The sequence below is a fragment of the Cucurbita pepo genome, chromosome LG03, assembly GCF_002806865.2.
Source record: "Cucurbita pepo subsp. pepo cultivar mu-cu-16 chromosome LG03, ASM280686v2, whole genome shotgun sequence".
NCBI lineage: Eukaryota > Viridiplantae > Streptophyta > Magnoliopsida > Cucurbitales > Cucurbitaceae > Cucurbita > Cucurbita pepo.
This window is the reverse complement of record NC_036640.1, coordinates 4,897,791-4,916,325: the sequence shown is the minus strand read 5'-3', so window position 1 is coordinate 4,916,325 and position 18,535 is coordinate 4,897,791. Positions and strand designations below refer to the sequence as shown.

At 35.0% G+C, this 18,535-nt stretch overlaps 2 protein-coding genes and 4 non-coding genes across 8 annotated transcripts; all 6 read right to left on the bottom strand.

The window, feature by feature from the left end:
- Nucleotides 1–1,096: 1,096 nt before the first annotated feature.
- On the bottom strand, nucleotides 1,097–10,707 carry LOC111790029 (putative GTP diphosphokinase RSH1, chloroplastic). 3 transcript variants are annotated; one of them, XM_023670792.1, is made up of 24 exons: nucleotides 10,391–10,707; nucleotides 9,968–10,158; nucleotides 9,068–9,247; nucleotides 8,897–8,962; nucleotides 8,707–8,799; nucleotides 8,494–8,625; nucleotides 8,279–8,380; nucleotides 8,119–8,196; nucleotides 7,968–8,039; nucleotides 7,006–7,113; nucleotides 6,114–6,211; nucleotides 5,765–5,825; nucleotides 5,610–5,672; nucleotides 5,450–5,506; nucleotides 5,267–5,368; nucleotides 4,913–5,071; nucleotides 4,670–4,801; nucleotides 4,497–4,583; nucleotides 4,305–4,376; nucleotides 2,883–2,969; nucleotides 2,109–2,550; nucleotides 1,877–1,938; nucleotides 1,707–1,775; nucleotides 1,097–1,583 (listed from the first exon to the last, which is right to left on the bottom strand). In XM_023670792.1, the coding sequence occupies exons 1-24, from the start codon at nucleotides 10,413–10,415 to the stop codon at nucleotides 1,479–1,481; spliced, it is 2,643 nt and encodes an 880-aa protein (XP_023526560.1). In that variant the 5' UTR covers nucleotides 10,416–10,707; the 3' UTR covers nucleotides 1,097–1,478. The 3 variants fall into 3 exon arrangements, with proteins under 3 accessions (XP_023526560.1, XP_023526561.1, XP_023526562.1); XM_023670793.1 differs by having other exon boundaries at nucleotides 9,968–10,149; XM_023670794.1 differs by having other exon boundaries at nucleotides 10,386–10,440.
- A 969-nt stretch (nucleotides 10,708–11,676) lies between these two features.
- Nucleotides 11,677–11,759, bottom strand: TRNAL-UAA. The gene has a single exon. It is a non-coding gene; the product is annotated as a tRNA-Leu (tRNA).
- Nucleotides 11,760–12,233: 474 nt separating this feature from the next.
- Nucleotides 12,234–12,316, bottom strand: TRNAL-UAA. Its single transcript has one exon. It is a non-coding gene; the product is annotated as a tRNA-Leu (tRNA).
- A 1,128-nt stretch (nucleotides 12,317–13,444) lies between these two features.
- On the bottom strand, nucleotides 13,445–13,527 carry TRNAL-UAA. The gene has a single exon. It is a non-coding gene; the product is annotated as a tRNA-Leu (tRNA).
- A 796-nt stretch (nucleotides 13,528–14,323) lies between these two features.
- Nucleotides 14,324–14,406, bottom strand: TRNAL-UAA. The gene has a single exon. It is a non-coding gene; the product is annotated as a tRNA-Leu (tRNA).
- A 515-nt stretch (nucleotides 14,407–14,921) lies between these two features.
- LOC111791173 (endoglucanase 17-like) lies at nucleotides 14,922–18,020 on the bottom strand. Its single transcript, XM_023672414.1, has 8 exons — nucleotides 17,778–18,020; nucleotides 17,486–17,692; nucleotides 17,212–17,412; nucleotides 16,400–16,492; nucleotides 16,142–16,303; nucleotides 15,946–16,057; nucleotides 15,463–15,626; nucleotides 14,922–15,379 (listed from the first exon to the last, which is right to left on the bottom strand). Exons 1-8 carry the CDS (start codon nucleotides 18,018–18,020, stop codon nucleotides 15,047–15,049), a joined length of 1,515 nt encoding a protein of 504 aa, XP_023528182.1. The 3' UTR covers nucleotides 14,922–15,046.
- Between the last annotated feature and the right edge of the window lie 515 nt (nucleotides 18,021–18,535).

The following is an 18,535-nucleotide window of genomic DNA, read 5'->3' as shown; positions in this document are numbered from 1 at the left end:
TGAGTTTAATGTCATCGCTTTGACATGTTTTTTTATTGTTTTTTTTTTATATAAGAGAATCCAAGTTGCAACTTAGCTTTAAGCTTTAGTTAAAAGGAGCCGTAATGAATTGCAAAACTTAATTTATATCTTCCTTAAAGTATTGGGTTAATTTGGTGATGATTTTGATCTAATCATTAATTAATTAGATATTGATGACACGACCATCAACGTCATAGATGAGGTGTTAGTTTAGATAGCCACAAATAGCTAATAAAAGGTTACTAGCACGAAAAATATATTTAGAAATTTTTACATTTTAATTTTAGTGTGGTTGATGCATAATTTGATCTAAGAAAAATTAAGCTTGACCCCTACCTGTGTTATCGATCAATTACCAGTTTTGGTGCTTAAAATTAGAGAAAAATGACGAATTTATTTGAGAGTACTTTCATCTTAAGCATTTTTTTCTCCATTTTCTTATGGTCTTTGACCTTATTTGTTAGGTCAAATTTCACCCACAATACTTTTATGTATAAAAATATACCCACAATCTTTCCGTTCCAAGTGAGAAAATGAGAAAATCTTAAAATTTTTCTCATATATATTAATGATTAATGACATTTCAACATAATTGAGTAGAAAATTAACTTTTTACTTGGTTTATCCTAAACAATTCTATATTTAATGAAATAATTATTATAAATTTGAGAAAACATAAGAAAACTACGATAAATAATTTTCACACGCTTATAAAACTTCTTTAAGTAAAAGAACTCATATATATTCGAGAAAAAATGTAACACACAAATAGATAATAAATATTTTTTCAATATACTCTTATTTTAAAAAATTACATTATAATTTTCTTACTACTTTCGGCAAAATTTTGGAGAATAATAATTCTACTCATGAGTGATTAGAACCAGATGGACACTAATAAAAAATATAAATTTGGAGTTTTAATTGATACAACACGAGTTTTTCCAAAATTTTCCAAAATGTAAAATACCTTTTCTATGTTAAAAATGTTAACCACGATTAAATCTGAAACTTACCTAGAATTGAGAATCAAAAACATTTAGAAGTTAGAAATAAAAACAATACAAACAATTTCCAACCTGCAATGCGTAGCATCTGCTTATGTTTGAAAATGTATACAAACGCTTAGTAGGAGACCTGAAGAATTGTGGGTAAAATTTGTTATTCTATCCTCAATGGTATCTTTACAGAGTATAATGCCAGCCTTTACCTATTCACTCCTGTTTGTATACACACTGCCCTGAATCCACATACTAAAACTCATTCATTACCAACTTTATTTGGTTTTTTCCACATCATGATACTAACTACCAAAATTCTACCATAAAAATATTATGGAATTTTCGTTTCCTCAGGAACAAAACTTTTAAACTCAAGCCTCCATTTCTCCAATCAAGTAGTTTCCTCATAGGTGTTTTTGGAATTACCCATTCCTCCCTTGAGGAAGTCCGTATCGATCAGCACTCGAGAAATTTTTGGTTTTCCACTGTGTTTGGCCAGCTGCACCCCGTCGACCATCCCAAGACACCCAAGATTGTGTCGACCCTTGCGCACGCATTGACCTGAGAACAATAGTTATGTTGTCAGAGTTCGGAAGATGAGCGATCGGTTCGACCATAAACAGAGGTTTGTGTGAGCGCATAACAGATGCAAGAAACCAAGAGAAAGTTGATGTTATGCATTACCATACTGTCCAGGTTCCCTTCAACATGAAACAACATGACGGCTAATCCTCTTCCTCTATCCATCTCGGCCTGACCATTTTATTCATAATGACAGCTACTTAGATGAGGATAGAGCTAAGAATAAGGAGATGACGTTCAAGAAACATGCAGGAACAAAAATGGACACTCACCACGCAGGAACAAACAGTGATGCCTGCTGCTGCCAATTCTGTTGTAACCTCGCCCATTATGCCTGAAATTATAGCTCTACTACACTTAGTACTTTACAGAGTTTTTGTTAATCAATTCCCCAACAAAAGCCTTGCGCCAGAAGAAATATCTTTGAAAGCATTCTGGATATCCAACAATCACATACTATTTATACCTTATGATACAGTAGGGAGCTTAATGTGACTGACTTACCTTTTCGATCTATGCAAACAACACAAAGCCATTGAATAGAATGCCCTTCAAGACTGTGCCAAGAGGTAACCTTGCTGATTAGCCAACTATCCAAACCAGGCAAGACTTCCCTGTATAATGGTTGAATAATCCTGGCAACCCCATTACCCATCGATAATATATCTCCTTCTGCTTTCAACTTTACATTTACATAGTGGTTATGTTTGCCGTTCACTCTGGGAACAGACACCTTGTTATTTTTTGACTGAGAGTTGTCTTTAATGTTTTTCCGAGTGGATGAAATATCCACCATATCCAAAATTTTCTCCCAGAGAGGCTTTTTTATAGTGGAGACAACTGGCGGTTCTTCTGTCTCACTTTCCTCATCGGAATCAGCAATGAAGTCAGTAATGGTATCTGCTGTTATTTCAGCAGCCGACAGTGAAGCTTGTTCCCTTAAAAACTGCAAAAAGAATGAGATTGTTGTTTTTTTTTATTATTCAGAACAATTTCATTGATGGTATGAAATGTTACCAGAGAAAATAATAATAATAATAATAATAATAATAATAATAAGTCCTATCCTAATGAAGTTGAAAAAAACTTCTCCAATAAGTGTGGTTAAAGAGTAATTCAATCATGTTTACATCAAAATAAAGACAAATATCGTATGTTAAAAAATGGCTTCAAACACCTTGTTGAAGACTCTGGCATTCCATTCGTTGTGATGGGCAAAAGAGAACAAAAGCAAAAGCAATATATCCATAAGGTATAATTCATTATGACCGACCATACCTTCATAATCTTGTGTCTAGCACTTCGTGTTTTTGCATGTTGCAACCATTGTTTATGCCGTTGATAAGCTGATTTTCCAGAAAGTGCCTGCAAACAAAGAAAAATGGCCAATCATGACACCTGTTCATCAGAAGTTTAAAACTAAAATGGTGAAGTTGAAAAATGGTGGGATGAAGTTTGGAAATGTCCATATACGTATCTTATCAAGAATCTACACATACTGGACATACAGTAAACTAATGCAAGCTCGAAAACTAATTAAAAAGTCCCCTACTGCATCTGCAGACTCCATGAGTTCCAGAAAAAGGAGCAAAACACCACTTTCAAGTTAATTTCTCTAAACTCCTGGGCATTTTGCATTATTACCTAGTGGTGCAAATTTCTCTTTCAAGTTAACTTCTCTTTCTCCATGAGTTCCATAATGCCAAATGGTGCAAATTTCTCTTTCAAGTTAACTTCTCTTTCTCCATGAGTTCCATAATGCCAAATGGTGCAAATTTCGCTTTTCACTTCCTCCCCTACTATCACTATTTTTACTTACTTTGAGTGAATATCCAGAAAACCACCTATTGGTTCAAACATGTAATACCTGACCTTGATAAAACTAACATCAAATAAATAAATGAAATTAAAATATTTGAAAAGACTGCCCGAACGATCAAACTTAACCAAATGAAGGGAAAAAAACAGATGGTAAACTGTCCGATTGACAGAACACATCATGCTGCTTGAAGGAAGCTTAATGCATGATCATGACTGTACTAGAATTTAAAACTTCATATTCTTTTCAGGGAAAATATTTCGTGTAACTTTCCCAGAACACATTTGAAAATGTTCGTCACTCTTCTGAGCTCTTGTATCAGTTTCTATAGATTAGAAGACTTTATGCAGTGATTGTAGACCCAAGATGATAAAAATTTTATGTAGTGATTGTAGGCACGAGATGATAAATTTTTTAGTAGTGATTGTAGTCATGAGACGACAAGTTTTAGCTTTGGAAGGCAAGCACATGCACATCTATACATCATACCCTAAGTCAAAATCCAGAGTCAAATACAGTATATTTTGACATTGCAAGTATGTCCTAATGAGTTTTCAGATTTCACTTTTGATATCTTATTAGTGCTCCAGGTGAGATTAAAGAATATTATATTTTCTTAAGCAGCAATTGCTTTATCTAAGGACGCCAAATATCAGCATACTCTAGGCATATGCAGAAAGGAAAAAACAGAAAGCAGCTGTTTTACGCACTAAACTTGTATATATTTTTTACTTATATTTTTTGTTTACCTTTTCTTTCTTGTGGATGTCTTTTAGAGTAAATTAATTCAATCAGAGAAAAGGCAGGGATTAACCAAAAGCTAAAGAGATAGGAAAAGCTTCCAATTGTCATTAGTAATATAACTCAAAATTGCAACTTACATTATATGTGATTATCTCTACAACTTCTGCATTAGCAAGAACATGCGTAGGAGAAACGAGGTTACCATTCACCTACAATGCCAAAGTCACACATGGAAGGTCAATATCCAGTCGATCAAGAAACACAGGCATAATCCATCTGTTATGAGACATATGGAAAGGCAATCTTCCAGTCAACACTTGAAACATTACCTTTGCAGCTACCATCGTGTTACCAATTTCTGTGTGTATCATGTATGAATAGTCAATCACAGTAGCACCTTTAGGTAGATTTTTAATCTGCAGATGTAGATGTTTAAGGCCAGTTATAGTTACAAACTTAATAAGCATGACATAGAAAATGTTCTGATGTTAGCCATTTATACCTCTCCTCTTGGCGTAAAAACAAAGACCCGACTGCCTAATAAATCTCTGGTTACAGTATCCACAAATTCTCTTGAGCTCATGTTACCAACAAACTCCTCTTGCCATTCTCTTATAGCATTGAGCCAGCCAATCTGGAAGAAATCAAAGGCTTCATCCATGAAATTAACAAATCCAGACTAGTTCCTCAAAAGGCTCATCTTAACACCTTGAAAAGTCTACAACCAGGAAAGGTAAATAAATACCCTGAGTGCAATGTTTGCATCACTGAGACAGACAGCTTTCCTTCTTGAACTTCTAGAATTGGGCATAGAACTTCTAACTGGGCTAGTTACAAGCCCACCCCCACAATAGTGAGCAGCAATGCCTCTTTCAGCTATTAGGTCCATCTCCTCTGTTCTGATCTGCCAAAATAACCATTATTTTTATGAACCTCGATATGCAACCACCAACTAAAAATGATAGATTAAGCAATCAAATGTTTTTTAAAGTAAAAGTTTTAGCAAAGAGAGGTAAGCTCAAAAAATAACTTCCCTAAATGCAGTTCAGATGTGAAAAACCAATTGATACTACGTGCTAAAACTAGAATATTTAAATACCTGAACTTCTAGCCGGAACATACTCTCATAAAGGAATGGGATTACAGTTGTGTGAAGACTTTGATAACCATTAGGTTTTGGAGTTGCTATATAATCTTTCATCTGTTATAGAGAGCAGGTCAGTATTCACCAATATACAATCAGGTTTGTGTAGAACCATAAGAGAAGTTGCAGTTTACTCACAGCTCTAGGAATAGGGGTCCATATTCCATGTACCAACCCAAGAACATGATAACAAATCTACAGAAAATACAATAGCGCAAAAACGATGGTTTATTGAAGTATTACAGCAATTACAGGATAACCAACATCATTGAATTTCGTAACACCAAAAATAAACTACCTGCTGCAGGCTACAGAACGGTCCAACACCAATGCAAGGCTTTGGTTGTATGATAATGCGAAGCTGGATATTTAAAAAGAAATGCATATATCATTAACAAGAAGACATGAAACCTGCATCAAATGTCATGTGAAATATTGGATTTTAAAACAAACCTGTGCAATCTGGTTAACCTCACTGATTGAACATTGAGACTTGAGAACAGCTTTATAGATGCTGCAAAATGATAGCCAATGTATTCATTAAGATTCCATAAGAATTCTGAATTTAAATTCAGGACGCAAGATTGCTGTGTGCAAAGAGGTGAAGGAGAAAAATTTCAAGCAGAAACTTAATTGCCTAACGTATCTATGGACTCAAGTATCATTGCAGCACAGACAAACCACTGAGAAACTACTCGTCTGAGAAAAAGAAACCTTTTCTTATCTATATGTATAACCCAACCCTTAAGATGAGTGCAAGTGAAGAAAGTGCAAACTGCAAAGGAGGCATTCAAAGCTATACCTGAAAGACTCCTTACATACAGATCGAACTTCAGTTCTCAGAGTCATAAGGTCTAGGAACTGATCTTCCTGAATCTTCTTCGTCAAAATTTTCTTTGCCTACAATAAGTATGTTAATTTAAACCTTGTAGTTATAAGGAAGATAGCATTTTTAGAATTCATTTAAATATCGCCTCAATGACAAATGATTGTTAGTTCCACAGTTGTGAGAGAGACAGAAATAAAGAATTAGGTATTTCCTACTTCTTGAAAACAAAACAAAACAGTATATCAAAATCAACTAGATTCCATGCAATCCCTTCATATGCTGAAAGAACTTCAATTACCATATCTATCATTGGCTACATTGACCTGTTAGGAATTGGATCAAAAACGAAATCAATCTTTCTTCAATAAATTATTGGTGTTTGACATGTAGGCCGACTTACATCAAATGAAATATCCTAAAGGTATAGTATTGCATATCCATGTTTTTCTTGAGTTCAACAATATAGGGGCGCGATTCAAACTTCTAACCTCTTGTTTAGGGTTGTAACGCCTTAACCAATTGAACTGTGCTTAGGTTGACATTTTCCATTTTGATTTTAGATTCTTAAGTTTATGGAACCAAGGTCCTTTAATTTTTTCCACACCTTCCTTGTACCTCTACTTCTGTAATGGATCTCACATATTTACTTTAAATCGATAATCAATTGTTGATCCCAATCTTGTCTCATTCTCATTCCCATTAAGAGTGGCCTTCAATTTTTTTTAAAGGTTGAAATATCAGTTATTTAAAAAGTAATATTTAGTTATTACTTGCTATAGAACGTTCATTAGTTTGTAAATGATAAAATAACAAGATGCCTAATTGAAATAACAAGAGAAATTAATGAAAAAGATAACAGCATTACCTCTATCAATTCTTTCTCGTGTTCTTTAGAAAGGTCTGCAACTCTTCTTTTGACCTTGGAATAATCTTCAGGATTGGTATACATGAAAGAAAGGTTTTCTAGCTCTGACTGCAATCGTTATCATGGTGCCATGATATAAAAAATAATTTCAAAAGATAGAGCAATGCATCATATGATAAGAAATGCACTTTATGGAAATCAAGTAAAAGAGACAAATGTCATCTGCTTATAAAATTATTTGCAATCTGAGGTAAAGAAACACAACTTAGGAACCAACATCAACAAGTTCTAATTGCAGCAAAAATAAAATAAAATAAAATAAAATAAAAAGGTACAAGCAAAACACAAATAATAAGAATAAGAATAATAATATTAACTGAGAAATAACGGATCATACCTTGATCTGGTACATACCCAGCAACTTAGCAAGAGGAGCAAAGACCTGCAATGTTTCCCTTGCAATGCTGGACTGGACATGAAGCAAAAGTGTTAAATCTAGTACCAAATAAAGGTCAACAACCATATACTCTTAAAAGATAATAAGCAACCTGCTTATGAGGAGGCATGTGTGAAAGAGTGCGCATGTTATGCAAGCGATCTGCTAATTTGACAATGATCACACGGACCTGAAACAAAAGTTCCCTTTATTTTTTGAAAAGCTACATGAAAGAATGACGACATAGACAACAGTAATTACAGAAATATCACCTCTTCTGTCATAGCTATAAACATTTGTCGCAGATCATCAGCTTTTACATCTTGTACTGAATTGCCTTCATTCTTGCATTTCAACTTACCCAGTTTAGACACCTAAATGGAAAGACAGTGAAGATCAATCAAGAAGGTCATTGACCATGACATGCTAAGAGGGTAAAGACCCAAACATCAATAGTAAGACAAAAAGAAAAGAAAAATTAAAGGACCNAGAATAATAATATTAACTGAGAAATAACGGATCATACCTTGATCTGGTACATACCCAGCAACTTAGCAAGAGGAGCAAAGACCTGCAATGTTTCCCTTGCAATGCTGGACTGGACATGAAGCAAAAGTGTTAAATCTAGTACCAAATAAAGGTCAACAACCATATACTCTTAAAAGATAATAAGCAACCTGCTTATGAGGAGGCATGTGTGAAAGAGTGCGCATGTTATGCAAGCGATCTGCTAATTTGACAATGATCACACGGACCTGAAACAAAAGTTCCCTTTATTTTTTGAAAAGCTACATGAAAGAATGACGACATAGACAACAGTAATTACAGAAATATCACCTCTTCTGTCATAGCTATAAACATTTGTCGCAGATCATCAGCTTTTACATCTTGTACTGAATTGCCTTCATTCTTGCATTTCAACTTACCCAGTTTAGACACCTAAATGGAAAGACAGTGAAGATCAATCAAGAAGGTCATTGACCATGACATGCTAAGAGGGTAAAGACCCAAACATCAATAGTAAGACAAAAAGAAAAGAAAAATTAAAGGACCTTAGTCTCTCCTTCAACAATGTGACGAACAGTAGCACCAAATTCCTCTTCTATTTTTTCAAAGGTAACAACATCTGTGTCTTCAACTGTGTCATGAAGCAATCCAGCAGCAATAGTCTCCCAATCTAATTCCTAACATATAAAAACACTCTTTTCAGTCATAGACTGCAAGCTAATTTTCTTTCTACCTGAAAAAGGATACAAAGAACTTACAAGCTCCCCAAGAATTCGGGCAACCTCAACTGGATGAATAATGAAGGGCTCTCCACTACGTCTTTTCTGGCCATCATGAGCCTCGAAAGCAAGCTATACCCAAGCAAAGGGGGGAAAATGTAGGGCCGACGCACCTAAGTAGTTGTACACATAAAAAATTATGCTAAGTTTGGCTGGTACGGTAGCTCACCTTTAGAGCATTATGCACCAATTCCAGTTCCTTAGGTGACAAATAGGAGACAGTAGGCTTAAGGTCCTGAGGTTGGAGAGTAGAAATTAGCGAAACATAAAGCTAAAAGGGATATTCCATCTTGAAGAGTAAAGTATAGAGTCACCACATTCAGCAATTGACAATATGTACCTCCCACAAACCTTCAGGAGAAACCTCGTCAAAAGCATCTGAAGACAAGAATGAAGAGCAACAGAATTTCGTCCTTCTACAAATATCATGAAGCTGACTTGATTTAAGAAATCTTCCAAGGTGTACATGGTTGGTAACTAAATTGGAATACCATCCCCCAACATTCATAGGTTCAAATCTCTGAAATGTACAAAAAAAAAAAAAAAAAAAAAAAAAAAAAAAAAAAAAAAAAAAAAAAAAAAAAANTGCGCAGAAGAAATCTTTATCAAGGCATATAAAATAAAAGATAAGAGGCTGCAATAATTTGGCATTAGTTTTGGAATGATGCTAAAGTTCAGTATTTAGTTCGTTGTTTTCCAGTAACTTCCATGCAATAGAATTGGAAGTAATTAGTGTCAAAATAATTCATTGGCACTTGAAACTTGAAAAAGACTTGTTTTACTTCAAAGAAATGTTTAATTGGTATCTGAAGATTCGCTATGATACTTTCTGGCATGAAGGTATTTCTCCGCCACCTTAGAAGAGGATTTGGGTGAGAAAAACTATACCGATGTCAAAATGATAGTACTTCAACAAAATTGCTGAAAGCAACTACGAACAGTCTTCAACCAAACATAAGACTTCCACCATTCACTGTTCAGCCCATATTTTATAAAAAACTAAACAGAAACGTAAAATGGGAAAGGAAAAAGGAACCAAACATGATAACATGATAAGTGGATGACTTCCACAAATGTTCCAAGAGTGGATAAGATACAAAACTCGGTACCTTGTGATAGTGTTCCAATATAGGAGAATCTAATTGACAACGAGATAAAAAAATGTTAACATGATATAATGAATAAAGTAACCTGTTCAGTGGTCAAAATTCGTATAATTCAAGCATAACAAACCACTTACAGAATTGATTCTGCTTCTTTTGCCATTTCTTGAATACAAGAAAGAGGAGCACTGACGAGAATGAGTGGTGCTTGCAAGAAAACCCGTCAAGACCCTCGGAGCCTTCCATGCACACGAGAGAACACTGCAATCATACCGACCACCACCCTCGCCTTTCGAGAATTTACATATATTCACGCATCCTAAAGAAACTACAAATTCAGAAAATTACGCGTCAAAAACACACAATCTATACAGCTAGTAAGCCAAATTCCCCTACTATACCAAGCTAACAGTCAACAAAGACTCCCAAAAGAAACAAAATAAACCTCAAAACCTCTCAAACCACCGGACGCCTATCCTCAAGTGAAATAATCTGTTGCCATTTCCCAAGCAAACAAATACAAAAGTAAAAAGAATTCACAAGTTGTACTGGTGCCATACCTGACATCGAAGGAGCGGATGTCATCTCTAGTGGAAGAGGAAAATCTCATTGAATCCAACTAGCATTAAATTAAACAACCACTCCCGTGGTGGAAGGAAAGCGGAGCAGAAACTCAGAATCGAGGCGGCCACTGGCGAAATCTCAATAACAAGAAGAAATCGCAACGCAGAGGAATCAGAAGAAGGTGTCGGAGCTGTGAATCTTCACGCATCGGTGATAGAGAATTAAGCAAAGGGGATTGAAGCGAAGAAGGCCACGAGATAATAGTGAGGGGAAGGAGAGAGAGAGAGAGGGGGAGAGAGATGATGAGTTCAGCCAAGACCACACAAATGCCGTTCGAGGATGATTTTAATATTTTGTGTTTTTTTCCTTACTGATTTTTCCTTTTTTTTTTTTTTTTTTTTTTTTTTTTTTTTTTTTTTTTTTTTTTTTTTTTTTTTTTNTTTTTTTTTTTTTTTTTTTTTTTTTTTTTTTTTTTTTTTTTTTTTTTTTTTTTAATCATTTAGTTCTTTGTTAATGGGCTTAAACAATTATATATATTTTTTTTTTAAAAAATAGGGTAAAATTAATATAAAAATAATTTTCAAAGTTTTCATTAATATTCTTAAATTTTCATAAAAAAATTAAAATGTTTAAAAAATTCTTATTAAATATATAGATGAAATCTTTATTCTATACCTCCCTTACTTTGTAGATCATCTCTCTATAATTATAAAATATATGCAGGCTGTGGGATTCGAACCCACGCGCACTTATGTGCAAAAGATCTTTAGTCTTCCCCTTAATCTCAAAAATTTCTTCGGGATATATATATATTATAGATCGTCTCCCTCATTATGATTAAAAAACATGCCAGGTGTGAAGTTCCAACCCACGTGCATATAGATCGTCTCCCTCATTATGATTAAAAAACATGCAGGCTGTGAGGTTCCAACCCACGTGCATTTATGTGCAGAAGATCTTAGATCTTAAGTCTTTACTCTTGGACTAACCTGCTTCTTTCTAAACTTTAGTCTTCCCCTTAATCTCAAAAATTTCTTCGGGATATATATATATTATAGATCGTCTCCCTCATTATGATTAAAAAACATGCAGGCTGTGAGGTTCCAACCCACGTGCATTTATGTGCAGAAGATCTTAGATCTTAAGTCTTTACTCTTGGACTAACCTGCTTCTTTCTAAACTTTCATTAATATTATTAAATTTTCGTAAAAAGTACTAAAATTCTTATTAAAGATATATATATAGAGATGAGAACAATCCCTCTATGATTTAATCATAGACATGCAAGCTGTGGGGTTCGAACCCACGCGCACTTATGTGCAGAAGATCTTAAGTCTTCCCCCTTAACCTCTCGGGCAAACCTGCTACTTTCAAAACTTTCATTAAATATTATTAAATTTTCGTAAAAAGTTCAAATTTAAAAAATATTATTGAACTAAATTCTTATTAAATATATAGATGAGAGCCTTTATTCTATATAACACGAGATCATCTCCCTCTATGATTAAAACACATGCAGGCTGTGGGGTTTGAACCCACGCGCACTTATGTGCAGAGGATCATAAGTCTTCCCCTTAACCTCTCGGGCAAACCTACTACTTATAAAGTTTTCATTAATATTCTTAAATTTTCGTAAAAAGTTCAAATTTTTAAAAAATATTCATGAACTTAAATTCTCTTATTAAATATATAAACAAGAACCATTATGTATATACACCGGTCAACTATATTTCATTGATCATCTCCCTGTGATGTGATTAATGAGNATAATATAAAAAAAAATGAGAAATTAGTTCAAGAAATACATGATAATATTAAAAGGAAAAAAACAAAAAACGATGCAGGCTGTGGGGTTCGAACCCACGCGCACTTATGTGCAGAAGATCTTAAGTCTTCCCCCTTAACCTCTCGGGCAAACCTGCTACTTTCAAAACTTTCATTAAATATTATTAAATTTTCGTAAAAAGTTCAAATTTAAAAAATATTATTGAACTAAATTCTTATTAAATATATAGATGAGAGCCTTTATTCTATATAACACGAGATCATCTCCCTCTATGATTAAAACACATGCAGGCTGTGGGGTTTGAACCCACGCGCACTTATGTGCAGAGGATCATAAGTCTTCCCCTTAACCTCTCGGGCAAACCTACTACTTATAAAGTTTTCATTAATATTCTTAAATTTTCGTAAAAAGTTCAAATTTTTAAAAAATATTCATGAACTTAAATTCTCTTATTAAATATATAAACAAGAACCATTATGTATATACACCGGTCAACTATATTTCATTGATCATCTCCCTGTGATGTGATTAATGAGTTCAAATGTTCAAAAAAATATTCATAAACTTTCAACCGTAGCATTAATATCTTTAACCTTGTAATTTATTTTTATATTTATTAGTATATGAATGAGAACCGTTTATATAATTCAACAATTTTTTATTTATTAGATTTTTTTTTTCATTTCAATCGGTCAATTTAAGAANGATTAAAAAACATGCAGGCTGTGAGGTTCCAACCCACGTGCATTTATGTGCAGAAGATCTTAGATCTTAAGTCTTTACTCTTGGACTAACCTGCTTCTTTCTAAACTTTAGTCTTCCCCTTAATCTCAAAAATTTCTTCGGGATATATATATATTATAGATCGTCTCCCTCATTATGATTAAAAAACATGCAGGCTGTGAGGTTCCAACCCACGTGCATTTATGTGCAGAAGATCTTAGATCTTAAGTCTTTACTCTTGGACTAACCTGCTTCTTTCTAAACTTTAGTCTTCCCCTTAATCTCAAAAATTTCTTCGGGATATATATATATTATAGATCGTCTCCCTCATTATGATTAAAAAACATGCAGGCTGTGAGGTTCCAACCCACGTGCATTTATGTGCAGAAGATCTTAGATCTTAAGTCTTTACTCTTGGACTAACCTGCTTCTTTCTAAACTTTCATTAATATTATTAAATTTTCGTAAAAAGTACTAAAATTCTTATTAAAGATATATATATAGAGATGAGAACAATCCCTCTATGATTTAATCATAGACATGCAAGCTGTGGGGTTCGAACCCACGCGCACTTATGTGCAGAAGATCTTAAGTCTTCCCCCTTAACCTCTCGGGCAAACCTGCTACTTTCAAAACTTTCATTAAATATTATTAAATTTTCGTAAAAAGTTCAAATTTAAAAAATATTATTGAACTAAATTCTTATTAAATATATAGATGAGAGCCTTTATTCTATATAACACGAGATCATCTCCCTCTATGATTAAAACACATGCAGGCTGTGGGGTTTGAACCCACGCGCACTTATGTGCAGAGGATCATAAGTCTTCCCCTTAACCTCTCGGGCAAACCTACTACTTATAAAGTTTTCATTAATATTCTTAAATTTTCGTAAAAAGTTCAAATTTTTAAAAAATATTCATGAACTTAAATTCTCTTATTAAATATATAAACAAGAACCATTATGTATATACACCGGTCAACTATATTTCATTGATCATCTCCCTGTGATGTGATTAATGAGTTCAAATGTTCAAAAAAATATTCATAAACTTTCAACCGTAGCATTAATATCTTTAACCTTGTAATTTATTTTTATATTTATTAGTATATGAATGAGAACCGTTTATATAATTCAACAATTTTTTATTTATTAGATTTTTTTTTTCATTTCAATCGGTCAATTTAAGAACCTAAGTTGAAAACAATATGTTTGAAAATGCAAAAAAAAAAAAAAAAAAAAAAAAAAAAAAAAAAAAAAAAAAAAAAAAAAAAAAAAAAAAAAAAAAAAAAAANTTAAAAGGGAAAAAAAAAATTATGTTTGAAAATGCAAAAAATGAGATGAAAATAATATAAAAAAAAATGAGAAATTAGTTCAAGAAATACATGATAATATTAAAAGGAAAAAAACAAAAAACGATGCAGGCTGTGGGGTTCGAACCCACGCGCACTTATGTGCAGAAGATCTTAAGTCTTCCCCCTTAACCTCTCGGGCAAACCTGCTAGATGTTCACGCTTCTAAATATAAGAAGAAAATATAACATAACTTTTTTTAATTCTCTCGGGAACTGGAATCATACAATATGAAACTAATATATGATATAGTAATCTAAAATATTTTATACGTGCTTGGTCTTAAGTAACTCATTTTTTCTCTTTACTAGTCCTTCAGAACATCTAGTCAGATTTTGGGTTCATCGACTACGTAGCCAAACTCTTATAAGGCTTAACCAATTTTTAATGCGTTTTTCTATTTTAAGTGAAATCACGCAAATTGTAAGTCGTACTCGTCTTTAAAACATGAGTTATACTTGAAATATCTAATCCGTCTTAAACCCAAAATTTATGTTTTAAAAGTTCATAATTAATATATATTTTTAAAATTTTAGAAAGATGGAGAGATTTTGAATTTTAGTTTTTTTTTTTTTTTTTTTTTTTTAAAATTAAATGTAGGGGTAAGTTTGGAATTTTTCTCAAATTCTAAAAAATTATTATAAAGACGCGCACACCTTAGTTAATTCGGAAAATTAAAAAATTTAACCATATAAAGTAGTAGTTATTACGGTTATATTCGGATTTAAACCGTTAGTTTAGGGTTTTGGTAGCATTATGATTGTGAACATTTCCCAGCAAAAGCAGAGGCCTAGAGCTGCCCAAAGGAGTGCGCAAAATAGGCTAAAGAACCGACCAGCGGGGCATTAATGTAAGTGGACGGTTCGGATTGCTCGTAATCCGATCGCTCATCTGGAAACCCGTCGTTCTGATCTGGCCCTCCGACCACCGCGCCGACGAGCACGTTAGGGTTGGGGGAATTGGAATCCATGGCGGAGAAGCCGGAGGAGCAGTCGATCTTGGCTGGATGCTCTGCAATCGACGGCAGCGACGAGCCTCTGTGGTGGATTCTCTGCGGGTAGCGGCCGCCATATCCGACCATGTATGACATCTTCAATGGATTCTCTCCCAGCAGGTAATCGATCTACAAGCAGAACCCAAAAATGATTTGAAATTTTGAAAAAGTAAAATTAAAAAATTAAAAGAAAATAATTGAAGAATAGGAACCTGTTTCTGGGCAATGGCTCGTAGAGCATTGGGTGTGATGGTGCGGCCGGCGCAGTGGGCGGTTGTGTGAGCAGAGGTTAGGTACTTGGCATAGGTTAAGAGTAGAAATGAGGTTGAGGTCACATACTGCATGTTGCTGTCACCCATTTTATATAAAAGACCTCCTACATTCATATTCATTCCACTCTATTACTCAATCGAAAAAAATCCTTATTTTCTAAAAAAATGAAAGACGCAACGTAAATCATAGATCAACTAACTCGAACTAACTCGAACTCTTTCAGAAACAAGCTCATAGTTAATAATGTTGCCCATTTTTGTTCGTTATGTATCGTAGTCAGCTCACGATTTTTAAATGCGTCTACTAAGGAGAGGTTTCTATACCCTTACGAGAAATGTTTCATTCCCTCTCCAACCAATGTGGAAATGAATTTTAATATTAAAAAAATACATAAACTAAAATAAAATAAAACGAAGAGAGACCTGGGGTGTATTGAGCAGAGGAGAAAGGAGCGCCCGGTACAAGAGAACATATAAAATTATCAGAATGTCCTTTATAATCACGAAGAGACTTCACATTTTGGATTAAGAAAGCCTGTAAAAGAAACAAAATTCGTTAGTTTTAAAAATATCGATAGAGATTGAAAGTTGGATGACCTATTTAATACAAGAACCTAACCTTGGAAAGAAGAATTCTTGCTCCAACATGCTTATTATCCCAACCAAAAGTGTTGTCAAGCTCTCCACCTCCAAGAATCTGCCCATTCTCTTGAATGTAATTCAAGTAGCTACCATTCTTTGTAGCTCTGTGTAGCCAAGCAGCGCCCCACAGCAGCTCATCCTGCCATTCTCAAACAAACAAACAAATAATCATCTAATCTTCTTCCTTCATTCTCAATTCTTCATAAAAAAATTCAGTTCCATGGTGATAATTTACTTGATAACCAGAGAAAGAGCAGTAGAAAGGGCAGACGAAATCTTTGAGTCCATTGCTGTAGGATCCTCTGTACTTATCACCAAACTCGAACACCTATGTTCAAATCAAACACCAATTAAGGTCGTTTAGTACGGTTCTTGTAACGACTCAAGCCCACCACTAGTAGATATTGTCCTCTTTGGGCTTTCCCTTTCGGGCTNAGTTTTTAAAACATGTCTGCTAGGAAAAGGTTTCCACGCCCTTGTAAAGAATGCTTTGTGCCCCTCTCCAANCTAAAGAATGCTTCATTCTCCTGAACGGATGTGAGATCTCACAATCCACCCCATTCGGGGCAAGCGTCCTTGCTGCCACACCGCCTAGTGTCTACCCCTTCGGGGCTCAATCCCCTTGCTGACACATCGTCATGTGTCTGGCTCTGATACCATTTGTAATAGTGAAGGCCACTACTAGCAGATATTGTCCTCTTTGGACTTTCTCTTTCGGACTTCCTCTCAAAGTTTTTAAAACGCGTCTGCTAGGGAGAGGTTTCCACATCCTTATAAAGAATGTTTTGTTCCCCTCTACAACCGATGTGGGGTCTCACAATCCACTCCCTTTAGGCCCCAGCGTCCTCGCTGGCACCCCGCCTAGTGTCTACCCCCTTCAAGACTCAGTCTCCTCGCTAGCACATCGCCCGATGTCTGACTCTGATACCATTTGTAAGAGTCCAGTTCACCACTAACAGATATTATCCTCTTTAGGCTTTCCCTCTCGGGCTTCCCATAAAAGATTTTAAAACGTGTCTGGGGATCAAAATTGTTGGTTTTCTTTACCCTTATGGCTCTTTTAATCAACAGCTTGGAGTAGGAGGGATCGGATGTTCTGAACACTATTGAAGCAGAAGCAAGAGCAGCTGCAGTTTCAGCTGCCACATCAGAACCAGGGGAGTTCCTGTCTATTTTCAACACTGTTCTTGGTGTGTCCATGTCTTCTGGCCTCTCCCAACAAGCATGGTCCTTGTTAGCATCCCCCACCTGCAAAATGACCCGAAATCAAAATCAACCTTGTTCATATTTCCACAATAATATGATATTATTTCACACCGACCTGAACAAAAACAGTGTCCGGAAGAGCAGTGGCTTTGAGGAGATAGTCAGTGGCCCAACGAATAGCTTCTTTAGCATTATTGAGTTCATCTCTCATAACCCCACCAAACTCAACCACACTCCATGAAAGCATGGTGGTACTAAAAGCCATAGGAAACCCAAACTTCACATTATCCCCAGCATCATAGTACCCACCAACCAAATCAACCTGTTATTGTCGTCGTAAATATCCGCTCAAGTTTTTAGATTTTACGATGATTTAACATGATATTAGATCAAATGATTCGACTTACGTTCATTGTTGAGCCATCAAATAAACCGGAGTCTTTCCTCCAAGCCATCTTCTGGCTTGGAGGGAGCTTCCCGGACCTCTGGCCTTGGAAGAAGAGGATAGATTTGGCGAGCGCGTCTCTATAGTTATGAGGGCTAAAACGAGGGCGACGATGGTGGCCGACCGCGGCGAGAGAGGCACCCGAAAGGGTGAGAAGAAGGTGAAAAAAGGTAATAAGTTTGAATGAGAGAGGAGAATGAGGCATGTTTGGTTGAGGTGCAAATGATGGTAGCTATGAAGGAGTATTTATAGAGCAAAAAGGTACAAAGAAAAACGTTTATCTTTTGGGTCAGTTAAGAGTGATCATGAAGTTCATGTTTATGCCAGTGCATTAACAACAAAAAGATGTAATTTTTTTTAAAAAAAATTTGAATAAACTAAGAGCTGTGGATGATATTGAAGATCTTTGAGTTCATAGACTAAATCACAAAATGGTTGGGTGATGCCCATAAAATCACTCCAACATTACCAAAATCTTCCCATCCCTTTTTTGTATGACATATCCAACACATTGTAGCTCAACCCATCTTCGATATCTATTCATATATATCCGACATGAACTATTCGGATCGAGTTTCGATTTATTTAGCAACTTCAAGTATTAACGACCACTGATGCATACTTTGGACTTTTCAATTCAACCTCAAGAGAATTGTTTCTGATGTGCGATCCAAAAAGACTTAGTCGACCTGGTAGAGAAGGGGATAGGAGAGGTAGCCT

What these genes read in the sequence shown, in the direction of transcription:
- LOC111790029 (XM_023670794.1), bottom strand. Translation starts at nt 10,440, where the DNA reads ATGAGATTTTCCTCTTCCACTAGAGATGACATCCGCTCCTTCGATGTC. An exon ending in ACATGCCTCCTCATAAGCAG is followed by an intron (nt 8,040 to 8,118) that starts GTTGCTTATTAT and finishes CTTCATGTCCAG; the next exon opens with TCCAGCATTGCAAGGGAAAC. An exon ending in TGGGTATGTACCAGATCAAG is followed by an intron (nt 7,114 to 7,967) that starts GTATGATCCGTT and finishes TAACGATTGCAG; the next exon opens with TCAGAGCTAGAAAACCTTTC.
- LOC111791173 (XM_023672414.1), bottom strand. Translation starts at nt 18,020, where the DNA reads ATGCCTCATTCTCCTCTCTCATTCAAACTTATTACCTTTTTTCACCTT. An exon ending in TTGATGGCTCAACAATGAAC is followed by an intron (nt 17,693 to 17,777) that starts GTAAGTCGAATC and finishes CGACAATAACAG; the next exon opens with GTTGATTTGGTTGGTGGGTA. An exon ending in TGATTAAAAGAGCCATAAGG is followed by an intron (nt 16,493 to 17,211) that starts GTAAAGAAAACC and finishes ATTTGAACATAG; the next exon opens with GTGTTCGAGTTTGGTGATAA.